Here is a 17,010-nt window from a genome sequence, read left to right as displayed (position 1 = left end):
AGATAGGGAGTGTTGGGTGAGATAGCTTGTCAGCCACGAGGACATAGCTCATTCACTTCCCGTCCATCCGTCCGTCCGTCCGTCCGTCATTCAGTCATTCAGTCACTCAGTCAGTTAGTCAACGAAGGAGGACCAACTTTTGTCCCATCACCACGCACGTGTACGCTCGTTCCAAATTTGACTCGCTTCAATGTGCATGTACGAGTACTGCTATTCAATGCTCGATGAATGTGTGCCTCATGTACGATGTAGTACAAGAGTGTGGTGCACTGAGCGATTTCCCCTTCGTTCCTTGTCTACGTCCATGATGGTTCATTTTAGCTTTTCACCAATCTAAAAAGGGACTATGCATACGGTTCAACATATTTGGGGTAGACTGCTGGGTAGATGGTTGGTTCCTCTTCTATTCCATTCACTTGGAGGAGCTGCTGATAAGCGTGATATTATCGGTAAAGTCGCCAACCACTTCGTACGTAGTACGTATGTATGCGTTTGAACGTGGGGCATTCACTATTCATTCTCGTTCGGGTGACGAAGAGGACTTCACCAGCAGGATATTTCCATACTGTCAACTGGAAGTAATTTAAAACAAGGGGAGCTAGGAACCATTCAGAGCGACACTGGTAGGTGGGGGAGAGCGAAAAAGAGAACGGAATTCAAATGTCATTCTTCTTTGGACGTGATAAATTTTGATACTTGGATGAGCCCTAGGAGGAGCTGAAGGAGCAAGCAAGACTTTTTTGTGCGGTATCTCGAAGTTTCTTTGGTCCTTCTGTCATGTATTGTTTGTCGTATTTATCACTCTTCACAATCTCTGAGACAAGGCTGTCTCTTCCTCCTTTCCAAGACAAGTGAGTAGCTGTAGTCGTCAGTCCTTTTCCCTATTCCTCTAGAGGAAAGTTCCCGACGAGCGCATCGTCTGTTTTTGTGGCATAAATGTCAGGGATATTGACGCAAAGTTTTGGCGGCTGGTGTGGCTTCAACATACTGCTCGTATGAACATCTCACTCGGGCCTCAATGGTATATTTACAAGGTCGAGCTGCCGATGTTCCTTCCCCCGATCTGCCAGTTCCAATTACTGCTCATTTGAATCTCGTTGAGGCAGCGAAATCAGTGCTGACGAGGGAGGAACTTCGCCATCACTCGAGCCTTGGTTCCGGGAACCCGCGTGGTTTCTTTCCCCTTCTCCCATTGTTAGGAAGTGAACAGTCAGTGGGTAGTTGTACAATTTGCGCGAGAACTAGTCTGTGGAGGGATTGTTTATTCTACATTTGCATGACACCCGCTTATTAATGACCCTGTACCCTACATTTAATTAGCAATTCCGAGAGGGCCAAGAAAAGCCGTTTTGGCCAGGAAGAACAAAAATAAGAAAGAGAAGGACGAAAAGGGCCAAAGAAGGGGAGTAATGGTGCAGGGGGGTTAAGATCCTCGTTTTCAAGGCAATATGAGAAGTGAGATTTCCCATCGTGAAGACACATCTCTCCCCGATCTCAGAGTGGAAACGACCCGCACTAATTCATTCCTTCTCGAGGTCATAACGAAGAACATTCTTCTTTCAAATGGGCTGGCTTGCTCCAGTTTCCATTGGCTTCTTCGTCTTCTTCTTCTTCTTCATACTTCTTCTTCTTTCACTCCGGCCGACTTTGAAACCCGCTCCGGACTCTGGAGTCAAAAAGCAATTGTGATTCAACAGTTCTCGTAACTCACACAAACTTGTTGTTGGACCACTTGCGCCACAATCGACTTTCCAGAACAACAACAACAACAACAAGCCAGGCAACAAAGTATCAAAACACACACAAACAAGCAAGCAAGCAAGCAAGCAAGCAAGTATCAGCAGCCACTACAGTACAACGTCTCATCCGTGAAGCATTTCTTGGCGTCGGGGAGTTTTGGTGCGGAGCAAGGCTGCGGGACTAACTGGTTGGTCGCTGAGTCGGTCGTCGTATGTCGTATAATGTGTTGTGGAAATTCTTTCCAGCCAAGAACGTCCTCCTTCGCACTCATTCCCAAGACTCACTCGCAACAAAGAAATCCAAGGACTCCGTTCTTGGTTTTCACAACTCGCGAGACTCCTTGCTTGTTGTCGTAGGCGTAGAACATAGGGTTGGGAGGATCGTGCAGACAAAAAGAAATCTCCCTTTCAGTCGTTTTTTTAAAAAAAAACCTCCCGGAATAACATTAATTATGAACGACGAACACAAGCGACTGCTCAAGAAAACTTTTTCCTTTGCAAGCTCCTCCCGGCTAGGTCGTTTGCATGGATAAAGGAGGTTCGAGGCTCGAAGCTCGAGGCTCGAGGTAGTACAGGTTGTGGTGGTGGTTGTGTTCTTACAATCCCGACTTTTGGTGGCTTGAGAAACACGCCAACACCACCACCAACACCACCACCACCACTTCCACAACTATCCCCCCTGCCTTTGCCATTCCTAGTGGTGCTTTAAAGACCAACCTCGCTCACTAGAGTCACTCGTTTGGCCTCGATGACGTAGGGTGCTAGTAGTGTACGTATACGTACGTAGAAACTCGACACGTGAGCTAGCTTGTCTTGCATTCGGAAGTAAGTGAGGAAGTGAGTTTGAGGTTAGTGGACCCAACCAACGCTAAAAGAACGGCCTCCTACTCCTTTATGTGATAAATTTGGAAGCCCTGATCTTAAGACGAAGGGATTACATTTGGAAACATGACAGCTCAAGCTAAGCTTTTCCAGATCAAGGCATACGAGAATTTGCCATGTTTTTCCAGGGAATTGCATTACAAATGAGTGCCATGGTACAAGTGCTCGATACTGGATTCCAAACCAAAATTGCGAACCACCTACTGAGCTTGGTCGGGGAGGGAAGGAAAGTGTGTTTGTGCGAACAAGACCTGAAATACAAGCCCTAAAACTAATCCAAACTTTGTTTCCCACTGAGGGGCCCCTGATTACATCGACCAATCAAAACTTTCCAAACTGACCACTTATGAGTTTTGCAATTCCACCTCTTGTGTCCATAACGACGAGATGTAGTTCGGTAAAGTACGCTAATGGCATGCAAACGCTTTCGATTTGGGTTTAGGGCCCTCAAGTGGTACTGGCCGTGCTGGCCAGATTCTTGTACAAAACACACCACTAATAACGCCAAATCAAGTCAAGAGAACGTGAGCACCCTCATGAACAACAGTCTTCACACAAGCACCTGCTTTGTTTATGGGAAGATTCGAAGGGAGAACGAAATATGACCCATAGTTCTCGTTTACCGTATTTCCCTTGGGTGTCGAAAGATTTAGTATCTCTTTTCTTCCTCGGGCTCGTTTTCCCCCGTTGACATACGAGCAAAGCAGAGTCACAGTTTGAACGTGAACGTGAGCGTGAGTGCGTGCGTGCGTGCGTGCCTGCGTGAGTGTAGTTGTACACAATGTGGGTCTAAAATTGAGAGATCACGTTATCACCTCACACCTCCAACAACTCACCCTCAGCACATCGGCCGCCAATATTTCAAGTGTGTAATGGCACAACAAGGCTTAATGGTCGCGGCCGCGGATCCATGCGTGAGATTGTGCTCCATAAATTCGCCAGAGCGTTATTTTGAAGGAAAACTATCAAAAGCGAATCTCAAGTTGCTAGCAAGTTTTCGGCTTGTACCGACTTGTACATGGGAGTGCGAATGCGAGTGAGTGCGTTTGAGATCCTATTGTGAGCGAGCAACAAGGCATATATTTCAGATGTCATGTTTCTGATAAACTTTCCACAAAAAGCGAGTTATCGTTTGGAGCCTTCTTGCTCGTTCCCTCTCTCTCAGCCTCTGTCTGTACTTAGGCTCCCTTTCACCTGCGAAAAAAAGCCAAGAATCCTGAGCGAATGGGAGATAAACCAAAATTATCCAAACGTCTCCTCCGCAGATGGATCGAAATTGTTTGGTTGGCGTTGTTTAACCGAGTGTGCAGTGTGCACACTCACAGCTACAGCTACTCAATGGAAAAAAGTATCATGCTCGCTCAAGGTGTCAATGAAATACCGGGGATTTTTCCCCTGCGCCTCTTGTTGTCAGCTCCCACCTACAAATGAAGCGTGCCAGATAATAAATGAGTGAAAAACTACGAGAGCGTACATATACAGTACATACGTATACTCAAGAAGCAAGAACTTTCACGGTCCCCCGGCAAAAGATGCATGTATTTTGCAAAGAAAGAGGCGAACTTTTATGACACGCAACTTGAAGCTTCACTGGCCTGAAGAAGTTAGGATAAGAAATTGGCTGTTGAGTCTCATATTTTCGTATCTTCATAAGGTACCACCAGCTAGAAAAAGTGGCGGAAACCCAAACTCGAGCTGCTTAAAAACCCTGAAGATTTGTTCCGAAAGAGCTTGAACTTTTTTTTTGGACAACTTGAGCTAAGCTGCCTAAGTGGAAAATGCGAAGTCAGATCACCGAAAAGGGGCTTGGTAATACGAAACCCTGGCTCTTAAGAATGAAATGAAGCTTCTAGGGTAGTTCATTGGGCGTCACCCTGCTCTCGGCCAGAAGTTGTACCGTGTACAAGAGAAATGTCCCTAGAGAGATATTCCAGTAATTTGCAGCTTCACAAGCATTCCGTGAGGGGATGGCCATACATACATGTTGCCGTTGCTATATATTGAAATTGTTCTACGTATTACTCCTCAATGTGACATGGAACTGGCATAGCTTTTTTAGAAGGCTTAAGAAGAAAGAATTCGTTTAGTTGGTAAAAAAGGCTGGGAGAGTTCTTCGAATAACAATTCTATCCAAAGCCAAGCGGATCTTGAGCAGAAAAGTTTCCATTCCATTTTCATCAGTATTAAATTTCTCAGCTTTCATTTTTCGAAAGCCCTTCTCGGGTTTTGAATACGAGGAGGACAAGTGGTGAAATATGATTATTTCTCAACCCTCAAAGGAATCAAGAAATCAGGGGGTGGAGGAGAAATATGAACATCTATTGATATGGAAAGGGGATCAAACAACCCTGAATGGATCGAGCCAAGGGGGTATTTGACAATTTTGTTCCGCAGGAAACGAAAAGACAAACATTCCTCAACGATATGTCATTGAAATATGGAGAGGTGATCCCCTTGTAAGTCTACCGACTTTCTAAGTTTGGTCTTCCTTTTGCTGTACCTTACTTGCGACAAGAAGAGCTTGTTATCACTCAGGCAAACGCTGATAAATTTGAGTGAATTTGCCTCTGATTGAACAATAACTCTAAATAATGACAGGATTATTGCCGTTATGAATTCAAATGTGCTGGCATTGAGGCAATTAATGTCAAAATGCACGATAACCATAGCGGTAGTCCAACAGTCATTGACCCAATTTTGCTTTCACCTCATTTTGCTTCTTTGGCATATGAAGATGGGGGTGATATCATTTCAAAAGCAATTGAGAGACAACGTTGAAGGAATTGGTCAATAAACTTTGTCGTCCCCCTGTAGTTGTCAAACAAAGCCCAGGGTAAGGCTTTTCTTGCTTGAGCCTGGCAGATGAGTGTCTGTTCGCTTTCTCTCATCGACTCAAGCACCCTATGTCAAAATTACTGCTGTGGTGGTACTTCAAAATGTTCGGACCGTTCTTTTCATCCTTGAAGAAGTTAAGGCATTTTCCCGCTTGGGATTCCTAAACTCCTAAACTCCTTCCCCGAAAGGAGAAAGGAACTACCCATCTGACTACGCACACATCACCCATGACTACAAGCATACTAGCACATACTGCACACAGAACGTACACATCTACGGTACGTGTGCAGTATTTGAGTGAGTTTGGATGTAAGCCATTCATTGCCACTTTTCTACTCCACAACAACAACAACAACAACAAACGGCGAGTTCCTCCCCTTTGGCGCACCGTACTTGGGGATTCCGGTAGTTAATTCCAAGCTGTGTGCTATACGACAATGTAATTAGCTAACCAAATTAGGCCAAATTCTAAATGGCCAAAGTCCGGGGTGTTCCCAAGGCTTAAAAGCCTTCGTGTTCCAATGAGCCTCCATCTCCAGAGAACCAACCTCCCTCGCTGTCTACCCTTAGAAACATACAGAGAATTGGCTCGAATGGAACTGAAAGGTACAGCAGCGTTAGCTACCTCGTTGTGGGATAGAAGGACTGGAAGGTACATAGAGGAAGGTATTTCTTATTGGCCATACAAGTTTCCGGTTTCATGCGAGGTCCAGTTTAAATCCTACCCGTGGCAACTTGGACAAGATAGAGTGCGTTGTGGCAGTCCGGCCTTTAACCATCCTTGATCGCCGGCCTTTGGAACACCCGAGGCCTTTACGATTATCCAACCAGCGACACCACCAACAAGCGGGAATGAAAGACCGCTAACACTAGCGCAGCCTCCCAAAGTCAAAATCTCCACTGAGAACTCTGCAGACTGGCAATACTTTCTTGAGAACACGAGGGTGGAACTCGGCTTTTTCTTCTTCTCTCCCGACTTCAATGGGTAATGGGTGCAGTGTCCATTCTTCTTTAGTTTTAGCCTTTCTTTAAAGGCAGCGTTCCGTGGATGGACCACGGACGGATCAAGGTAGAGATCAGAGGGTATTACAAACTTTTTCTCCCGTCCCCCTTTTGCAATCATCCAAAGAAATTGGAACACTTTAACCGCCTTCCCACTAACTCGCTCCAATTTGCAAGTCTTTCTAGATTAGCTATCCCACCCAATCTGAAGGCCAATCTCAGATCTTGAATGGACCACAGGTAGTGGAACACATTCCCTTGTATGTACAGTGTGGGTACTACTGCGTAGACCAACTACTACTTGGTTCAGCAACTAAAAAAGAAGCTAACCACAATGCGTTCCTTGAGCTAGGAGCCCTAGTTGGAACACTGGGAACACGTAAGAGCAAATCCTTGGGCCCAAGGCTCGAATCCAGAATGCCATGCAGTAGCAGAATGGACTACTAGACTGGAACGGCAAGAAGAAAAGAAGGGAGTTCGGTCTTCTCTTTCTTTCTCTTTCTCTTTCTGGGAGCGTACGAGTAGGAGCCCCTATATCACCAAACCAACTACTGAACTGTACTGTTGGACCAACTTAAATCGAAAGCTTCCCAAAGTCTGGGACACAATGTGTTCTTTGTGAAGAAATGAAGCTGGCAGTATCCAGTATCCTTTCTATCCAAAATTCGCCATATATATGATACATTTTCACCCGAGCTGCGAGGAAATCTGTCCCTCTCCGAAAAAGGATTTTTCAGAATGCCAGCTAGTTCTCACATGGATTTCCAGACTTTTGGACCTAAACTTCAAGGGAAGACATATCCACCAGAGCAAAAGAGGATTGAGGAAAGGGGGAGGGGAGAGAAGGTACCGAGAGAATAAGATAGAGACACTCACACACGCTGGTCGAGAGCTGAAAGAAAACTTTCCTTTTTCCCGCGTCTTGATTGCAATGAGAACGCCTCAATAGTCAAGAAACGATTTCATTTCAAGACCGGCAAAGAAAACGTAACTTTAGAGACACCCGCCGAGTTCCCTGCCAAGCCTTTGGGATTGAGCATTGAACCACGATACCGGAGAGACCAGAAGACACGAAGGAGAGCACCAAAAAACTGAAGGGGAATGGCTGTTCCACCCTTCTAAAACAGCGACACTAAGCTTGTTGCTCTGTTACTCGTGGAACCTTCTTTGCCTTTTTTTTCATTCTTGTTAGCTTGTTTTCCTCAGCAATACGAGCACAATAGTTATACCTGATCGGGAAAATTGTTGCAGATTGGATTTTTGGAGTCCATGAATGACTTGGGTGAATGTGGACGTTCCAACGGGGAAATTGATGCACAAGTGTGACGCCCGAGTTAGTCACTTTGATTTGATTAAAAAGTTTGGAGGCGCTTTACGGATTGGGTGAACTTTGTTCCCCTGGAGTTCATCTTAGTCGGCCGACGTTGAAATGCCCCAAGGGACTACCACCGTCACATATAATACATTTGCTACCTACACATGCACAGTAGAAAAGATAGACATCCCTTAGCCACAAAGGAGCGAGGGCACAGGGTGGCGTGGCTCCAGTGATACACGAAGTTTACCGTGTTGACATCTGTCCATGATCCACCAGGGAGTGGATCTGATTTCAATCTCCGAGTCCGGGATGTTCCCTCCTGAATTTAATGAGACAGTTGTTGGCTTTCGTTGAAGGCCGGTAATAGTAGCCGGAATACAACTTTAGCTCATGAAAGTTCCGTTGATATTGACATTCAATGACTCCACGTTCTACATACTGTGTTCTGTGCGTTCCCAACTGTTTTAGGATCCAGAGACCTGGAGAAGAGAGAGAGAGCAAGATAAAGAAAGAAAGGAAAAGTAGAAGGCCAGGGGAGAGAAGATTGGTTGGATGGCTGTCAAGTTAAGACGAAATACTTGCAGAGCCATTCTGATGTATTGACAATCAAATTGATATGAACAGAGTTGTCTTTGCTTTCGCTCTTCCTGTTTTTGTTGAGTAGTGGTCTTTTAGGTAGTACATGCCAATGGCGTAGCTGCGGTATCTTGGCATTCCTTTTGGGGGTGGGGGCCCTTCGGTTGGTCGCATTTCGGATTTTGACACAATGAAAAGGGTCGCTCGTCCTAACGCGGCCTCGCTCGGCTCGATCTGGAGGTCAGTGGAGGAGTTTCGGGATGAGATCCCTCACTTCCTAGTGGTGTCCCCAATATTGGACATGACCCCAGTCTTCTTCCTGCCTCACTCCAAGTATCTGCGTTTTCCCTTTCCCCTTTAGCTTTTGTGTATTATACTGGTTTTTTATGGAATACTAAACAACCCTAGATATCAAGTGTCGCTGATACGCATTCGCACAATTTATGTGGTGTTTATTGGTCTAGCTTTTTCTTTATTTTTGTACAATATGCTAAGCTCAAAAGTGTCTGGAATCGGAGACGAGTTCCAAGCGACGTATCCAATCGTATAGTCTTCCCAAATATAGTAAACCTTCAGTACAACGATACGACTTCTAACACTTCCCTTCATCTCATATTGTGTGGCCTTTAAAGGGTCCTTGGACTCGGGCAAGTATAGCATTGAACTCAAGTGAGGCCGTGCAATAGGAGGAGGAGGAGGAGGAGAAGATGGAGAAGGCCATGGGGCCCTTAACTTAAAAGCGCGGACTTGTTATTCTCAACAGAGCCGAGGGATTATTCTCAAAGCAATCTCGTATTATCCCCCCCTTGTTCGCCTTTTGAGAAGCAAATATTAAAAACGACGAAAAAAAGGAAGGCGTGTTCGCGTAAAAGAACAAAACTCATTGAACAAAACGCGTCGAGGGAGTGTTGGGAGCATATAGGAAACATGAGCCTGTACTTACGAAGAGTGGATTTTCTTTCTCGCTATGTGTCTCTATTCACTCACCAAAGGGGTCCCCTCCGATCTCCGTCCTGCTGCATACAGGGCACACTGCACAGAGGTATTGAGTGAGGGCATTGTATTGTACGTAGTAGTGGTAGTAGTAGAAGTACGAGCTCTAGATATACGTGTTAAATAAGCTTCATCTCGGTTCGAAATCTGAGCTATCTTTAATGGGACGGTGAACAATGGTGGGCAAACAATGGAGTGTCTCATTATTTTCTCAAGTGCATCCAATTTATCTCGAATGGAAATTGGAAATTGAAATATTCGACTCATTTCAAATGAATGGATGTAAAAGGAAGGCAGGCGGCCAACACTCTAGGCAAGAGTGGCAAGGCCACTAACGAACCACCACGCAATTTGGAGGCCAATCAATTCCATTTTTCTGCCACTGCCCCTGTCACTGCCAGGGGCTCCTTGTTTCATGTTCAATCCTCGAGAATTGACTCGATCACGACGAGCCTCTCAATCTCCACTCTTCTCCACTACGTGTACTGCACAATACTGTGGTGCAGGGGTAGGTAGCACTGGTAGTATTGGCATTAGAAGAAAAACTGGCGTTGGAGGAGGTGATGATTGGGCTCGACTGGATATTGATTGTAAGCGCTCTTCTCAAGCTTTGGAGCCTTGAGATGGATCTTCTTCCACTTTTTCAGCGTTTTCTCCTGCCTTTGAAGTTCTCGCAAGTTTCCTCTACCATCTTCTTTTACTGGTATTCCCGGCAAGAGTTGGTTCTCTTCTTTCTTTTCGTTTCGTTTCTTCTTCTGTCTGTGTGTGTTCGTTTTTTTTTAAACAATCTTCTCTCCTCCTGTCTTGTGAGGGGCTCGTCTAAGCAGGCAATTTTTCTTTCAACAGCGCTTTTCATTTCTCCTCTCTTATATGACAATGTTCGAAGGCCGGATCTCAGGACGCTAAGGAAGTGATGACGACGAGGGCAGGGGCCTCCCGCCATTCTACCATCAATTCTATTGCTACTATTCCTATTACTCACATCTAGGCCCTTGCGGTTTTTTGGAAAACGCGCTCAAAACTGGTAGTCGAACTCCTTTGATGCCAAACAAATGAAAAAGGAGCATGGGCAAAAAATCGCCAGGCTGATCATTAATTCTTCACACACATTAGTCCCGGGGTTAATCGTTCGGAAGTGTTACCATCCAATGATTAAGTACAAGTGCCCATTTGGTTGAGATGCTTAAGATGTCCAATCATCGCAGGTGCGTATTGACATCATTGTGCCATCGTTCTTATGACAGCCCGAAAGTCAAGCCGCTTTTGGATTTGAATTGAAATATGAAGGTTTGGGTGAGGCGATCAATGCAGCTTAACCGTTCTCCTTTTTTTGGTCGTCACATATACACACACACACATATACGAATAACCAACGTTCGTCTCATAATGGCCTGCGAATCTAGGTTGGAAATTGCAATTTGTAGATCATACAAAAAAAAAAACACCGTTCGAGTCGGCCAACTCACCAAATGTAAATGTGCATTATCAAGATACGGTCCAAAAGCTTCAAGACAGAAATAAATGAGAGTTGCAAAGTGCCCTGTTCCCGCCCTATTCAAATCCGAGCAAATATACGGTACGTAGGTGGGTAGACTGACTGTCTAAGCCCCTCGACCTTTCCACGAGGGACATCGACAGTGAGCTGGCCACAAATCGTGCAAAGCAATAGTGCTAATGTACAAACTCAGCGTTTGCATGTGTGTGTGTACTACAACATTTGGACCAACAACCCCTCATTCAGTTTCATTCCATAACATTCTGACATGATTGATTGGCTAATTAGTAAATTGAATCTCCCAACGATCTTGCTGGCTGGCCACCGAGAAGGAACCGCGACTTGATCTCCCTCCCTCGTCCTGACTTGCTCGCTCTTTGTGGCCAGAGGATTCCTGCTGCTTTTCAAAGGAACCCGGTCGTTTCAGATCCATGATTCCAGGGTCGTTCGTTGTTGTCGTCGTCGTCATCTTGTTGGTGGGGCCAAGATTGGGTTGTTGTTAGTCGGCGGGTTGAGTTCATTCTTGGCCAGATTGGTTTGTTTTGTCTGGAAATGGCATCAACCACTAGTGCGGAGTGTACTTTGCACTCGCTGTAAGTCTGTAAGTGCCACCATCATCGCTGATGGAGGACAGTCACTCATGATGGACGACGGCCGAGTGACTGTTTGTCGCCTGTGTTGAGCCAAAGACCTCTCTTGAAATGTTTCAATTGAGATGACAACAGGAATTGATGGATCAGCACCATCCATCTTCATCAATTGAAGGCTCAAAAATCTCGCCAAACTTTTCGGACCAAGTTTTCTTTCTTTCTTTCCGTCGTTTCCCAAGAAAACGAAACAACCCCAAAATTGTTCAGAGCAACGTTTGACTTTGTTTGAATGGATTCGCTTTAGCTCTCGTACGGACGTAGGACATACTTCATACGTACGTACGTGGGTAACCAACCACCCCCTGCTTAAGCTTTGGCCTTTACAACTCGAGCATCACGAGGCCCATAAAAGTTTGCTTCAGTAATTGGATTCGCCGAACTAGCTTCAAATATGTGCTCAACCCCCGAGTGTTGTCAGGTCATGCCAACACTCACACAGCGCAGTATTCTATTACGATTTTGTTGAACGGCCCCTGTTCCTCACCTTATTTTACGCCCCCTCGTCATGAAGGCTAGATGGAAGAAGGAGCAGGAGCGACTACAAATAGTTCTAGACTGCATGCTCCTCTTGCCGTTAGGTTCACATCTACGTATGGGATGAGGCTACTACTATTTCGGGAGCTTAGAATGGACCTGTTGGGATGAAGGTCTAACTTTAGTGGAATGACTTGCTCATGTGCTCATGATGATATGATGGAGAAACGCCGAGAAACGCCGAGAAAGACAGGGCTGGGATGAGGGATTTTTCTCGCCCATACTTCGCAGGAGTAAGACTTCTCGTCGTTCCCATTCTGTCTGACTCGCCCTGATGTTGGCAGCATAAAGCACGATTGAGTCGGATAAAACTTTGGCTTGGAAACAGTTCCGGTTGGAAAGTGGAGGAAGTAATTCAATTACGATATGGACTCGACGTGATCCCTCATGTTCCAGGGGCCAAATAGTTTTGGTCAGAGATGACAAGTTCCACCCACTAGTCAAGCCAGTCAGCAAGCAACGAGTCAGCCAAGTTTGGTTCGGTCCCATTTTAACTTCCTCGATTCTGAAGAGAACACTTGTGAATTTTGGAACATTTGATCAAAAGGAGGCCAAAGCTCAGCACTCACCAAAGAAGACAGGAGGAGGGATGAAATCAATTTGTGACTATAACCAGAAGCCTCCATTGGGTCGTGAAGACCCACATCCCTCTAAGCTATCTGAACACGGGCTAACAAGCCGTGAACATCTTGAACTTACACTTGAGCAACAGTTCAAACGATCTTGAGTGCCTCGTCGCCCATAAAAATGGCAATAAGCTGGGGCTCAGAAAAATTATGCATTAAAATCCACCCGCCCCCTTGCCTCTTCCCCTTTCTTCTTCCTCCTCGTTGCCGTCGCCGTTGTTATTATTTTTGCTTCGAAGACTATATACCCATGTATGTACAAGCACTACTACAGCCCTTCACGAGCCCATTCTCACATTATCGAAATTTGAGTATACACGGTGAAAAAACAAGGCCGTCAAGTGAATGGGCGAAAGGGGTCCTAAAGGGTTTTGTTCCTCGTGTCGGACGCAGACAGTACCAACCGTTCATGTGTACGAAGCAAATTGAAGGACGGCCAAACAACCTCCGTCGAGCATTGTAGAGCGTGTACGGTGCCTCGTATGTAGCACAATACGTACAGTACGGTAGTCGTGCAATTTGTATTACCCGAATAGAATGCGGCAGAGGATAAAGCTCACTCTGGCGTATGATTATTTTTACTCGTCCAGTCGGCGTTGTCCAACATGGGAGAGATGGAAGAAGCTCGTCAGTTGTGTGTTTCACATCAGAAGCCAGATGAAGATGAGTTATTCAATAAACTTCAGCTCGAGATGGATCGTGACAGGAGCATCCAAAATGGTAATACTATCAGTGTGCTCTTGTGCTGAACGAATCCACAAATACTGTTCGTACATACATGCGAACGTAGTATATTTCTAGCTCTCTCTTCTTAGTCAGTGTTTGCTCGGTCAAAGACGCCCGTCACGAGATCTGATTTGCAAGTTTAACAAATATGAATAATTACTTAAGGCTTCCAGTTCTTGACTCTCATTTGAATAAATGATTCATGCTCAACCATGCAAAGGTGCACGACTCGGTTTGATCCCGACTCGGCGACTTATTTTTCAACTTCCCTTGAATGGATGCCAAAGTGATGAAAAGGTACTGGCTACTGGTTGGGGTTTATTACTAGTAGTAGTAGTAGTTCTCGTCGACCCTGTTGGGTTCTGAGATCACCCGTTGGATACTTGCTAGTGTACGTAGTCGTCTCTTCATTCACTCTGTCCCTTGATCAGTGGCCAAATCGATCATCTCGGGTAATCCCCTTGTCTGAGAGACTTCTCCCCCTCGACTCTCGACCTATGTGCAGTGCGTATCGTAGCTCGTAGTTGGCACGGCCTACCTATCGACGCACGCACGCACGAACTTACGCTGCATAGCGAGACAGGTGAAGCTCTTAAGTATTCATAAGAGACTCAAATATGAGTAGTTCAAATACTACTACGTCAACTGGGACAGAAGCATGTTTTGCTTTGCCGTATTTCCTTTTGATCATGGCAAGAAATCCGGGCATGGAAAGGGCAAAGACTACGTTGAGAGCTTAAGAGCTGTGCGCCGTCGTCGTAATTGACAATGCCGGGGGCATCTCGTTCAATGATGTCTCTTCATGGTTTCTCCTCGAGTGGCTTACGGGCTAAAAGTAAAAAAAAGACAGTCCAAAAGTCTCAAGGGGAAGATGGGCTTTTACTCTGCGGTAGCTCTTTCCTCGTTGCCACTCGAGGTAAGGCAGTCAGTCAGTCTGTCTGTCTGTTTGCCAGCCTGCCTGTCTGCCTGTCTGCCTGTGTGCCTGATGATTTCCACTTCTTGCTGGTTTTTTCTCCTCCATTTGGTGGTCGTTCATCTCATCCCTTCCTCTCTCTCTCCCCCGACTCCGGATGCTCCGTCATAAGGACAAATTTCTGGCCTCTGCTGCTGTCACGAGTGATGATAATATGACCTTAGAGCATTTCCTCACTCCTTTCTCTCTCACTTTTTATCACTCTTTGGTTTCAGACCAATGATGTCTTTTTTCATTAAAGATCTCTAAGCCCATAAAAAGGGGAGAGAGCCTTTCCATTTATGTACGTACGTTCGAACGAACGAACGAACGAACGAACGAACGAACGAACGAACGAACGAACGAACGAACGAACGAGAGCGGCTCCTCGTCTCTATGTCTCTCGTGTCTTGGCCTCTCTTTGTGAGTGTGTGCGTGCGTCTTTGACACTTGCACTTCGGTACAAACTACTACAAGCTGAACTGGGTGAAAGATGGAAAGATCTAAGAAAGAGAGAGAGACCAAGGACCGACGAGATTTTGGCGGAGGACTCGTTGAAAACGCCACAAGATCTTTCCATGTATAAAGACGAAATAGGAAGAAGACGAAGAAGAGCAAAAGACCCCCAAAGAAGGAAAGTTTCGAGGGCATCTTTTTAAGGGAGATTGATGATGAAAAACGGGACGAGAACTACCAGGGTGAGTGAGTGAGTGAGTGAGTGAGTGTGTTTGCGTGGCACCGGAGGCCTTCTCGCTCTCGAGTTCTGGAAATGCAAATAACATTCCCTCCTCATTCACCATCCAAGCCTCTTGCTCCACGTCCCACTCGAAGTGGTATTAAAAAGAATTTCAGAGGGCAACGCTTCCTCGAGGAGAGCCCCATCTCCCGCACCAGTTGTCTGTCCCGCCCTCCTCCATCTCGACCTCAGAATTCTTTTCCAATTGAACCCAGAGTGGAACATTTGGACTGGTTAAGATTGGAGAGAACGAGAGAAGCAAGCAAAAAACTCAAGCCTCTAATGGGTATCGCGTCTTTCAGATCTCTCGTAGTGCCCTTGGTCGGTCCGTCCGTTCGTCCATCTTCCCTGAATGCCCTGTCATTACAAACAGATCTGAACACGATATTTCCTTTAGCTTAATGTGTGAAACTCCCTCTCAGATTTTGGTCAAAGTCATCCATCCTCTGATGATATCAGGTCCACCCTTGTCAATTATCTTTTGGGTGGAGGAGCTGGAGCCAGCCAAAAACCATTGATTGATCATCACCTCCCCAACCAGTTACCCACCGCTACATGTACTACATGCATTGCTACTCAACACTCATGCCTTGAGAGTTCAATGTAGTAGGTTGGTTGGTAGGTTTGTCGTGTGTGCGTGCTGCGAGTATTAGGCTTCTCATGCCCTCTAATGACATTCTGCAACATGGAATGAATGGTCTTTGCTTTTTGCTTTTACAGGTAGCGTTTTGGATAATGCCAGCAATACATATACCGGAGGTCGTCATGCCAGCCTCATCGCCTCACTGGGCAAAGCCAATGGATCCTCGAGTGGCCTCGGCGAGGCTGCCACTTTACAGTTGAGAGAAGGCAGTTTGGCCGGACAAAAAGTCAATTATTTGGACTCGGGTTATTCCGAGGAGGACACAGACCAACAAATCACCAGTTGCCTCATGCAAACAGCCTCGGGGAGCATTTACATTCCTGGAAGTAAGTCTAAATTTAGACCCCATTCATTACCTGTCAAACCTTGACGAATATGAATGGTTATTGTGACGGTCCTATAGGCAGGTTTGGACGATAGAGTCAACAGTTTGGGCCTAAAAATAGCAATGCCAAGACGAAGCTTCAACCTTAGAACTTAGCTTCTCTCAAGTTTATGATTTTATTAACATTTGCTTATGGGGTTAGGAGCAGTAAAGGACGGCTAGAGTTGTGGCGTGTTTTCTTCTTCTTCTTCCTTTCTCTCCACCCAATTTCCAAGAAGGAATTTGGCAATGCAGTTTACTCTTGCACATAATTAAACACCACCTTCTCTTGATGAAATGCCACTCATTTTCAGACCTCCCCAAGAATTTGACCGTGGACTCTCGTTTGGAATACCGGCTACATCACTCAAATCACTCACCGCCTGACCATACCAGTCCAGCCAAAGATCTACCCAGTCATTCAATGTCAGATAGGTAAGCTTAATATGCCAAGGAATTTCAATTCGCCCATGTGATGCAAATTCTGTTCGAGACAGAGCCTGTGTGCCAGCTTCTTATCTCGTTCTTGTCTCCGTGTCTAATTGAATGAACCGGGTCATCAAAACAGTACTAAAAAGAGGTCTTTCTTTCCCCCTCTGTTTCTCTTCTTCTTGGCCCTTCCTCACTCACATCCCCACATCCGTTTCACAGAAACCCAAGTTTGCAATTGAGTCATGCTGAGACTCCGTTCTTACCACCACCGCCACCCTCGAATAAACGCTCTGGCGACCCCAGAAAACAACTCAAGCGGAGAGATGACAAAATTGGGCCCCCATGGGAGAAGAATTTCATTCGGAACTGTTCGTGGAAATGCATTGCTATCTTCTTTGTCCTCCTGGCTGTGATACTCGGGGCTGTTCTGATCACTGTGACAGGTTAGTACTTTCAAAAAAGGACCACCCCAAAAGCAATCAGGGCATGTTGAGGTTCAAGGCTGCT

General features: G+C 45.7%; 1 protein-coding gene and 1 long non-coding RNA gene across 3 annotated transcripts in view; one reads left to right on the top strand and one right to left on the bottom strand.

Moving 5' to 3' along the window:
- LOC131878399 (uncharacterized) overlaps nt 1–16,992 on the top strand; it is a 28,277-nt gene extending 11,285 nt beyond the window's left edge. For both annotated transcript variants that reach the window (XM_059224359.1, XM_059224361.1), the window contains exons 2-4: nt 15,785–16,033; nt 16,386–16,506; nt 16,723–16,992. In XM_059224359.1, coding sequence (XP_059080342.1) covers nt 15,785–16,033; nt 16,386–16,506; nt 16,723–16,951 — 599 coding nt within the window. In that variant the 3' untranslated portion in view covers nt 16,952–16,992. The remainder of the gene's footprint in view (nt 1–15,784; nt 16,034–16,385; nt 16,507–16,722) is intronic.
- On the bottom strand, nt 1,243–9,068 carry LOC131878400 (uncharacterized). The gene is made up of 2 exons (XR_009373017.1): nt 8,024–9,068; nt 1,243–1,666 (listed from the first exon to the last, which is right to left on the bottom strand). It is a non-coding gene; the product is annotated as an uncharacterized LOC131878400 (long non-coding RNA).
- Nucleotides 16,993–17,010: the final 18 nt, after the last annotated feature.

This window comes from Tigriopus californicus, chromosome 3 (assembly GCF_007210705.1).
Source record: "Tigriopus californicus strain San Diego chromosome 3, Tcal_SD_v2.1, whole genome shotgun sequence".
NCBI lineage: Eukaryota > Metazoa > Arthropoda > Copepoda > Harpacticoida > Harpacticidae > Tigriopus > Tigriopus californicus.
Note: the sequence above shows the minus strand (reverse complement) of the source record. Positions and strands in the feature narration are given on the sequence as shown.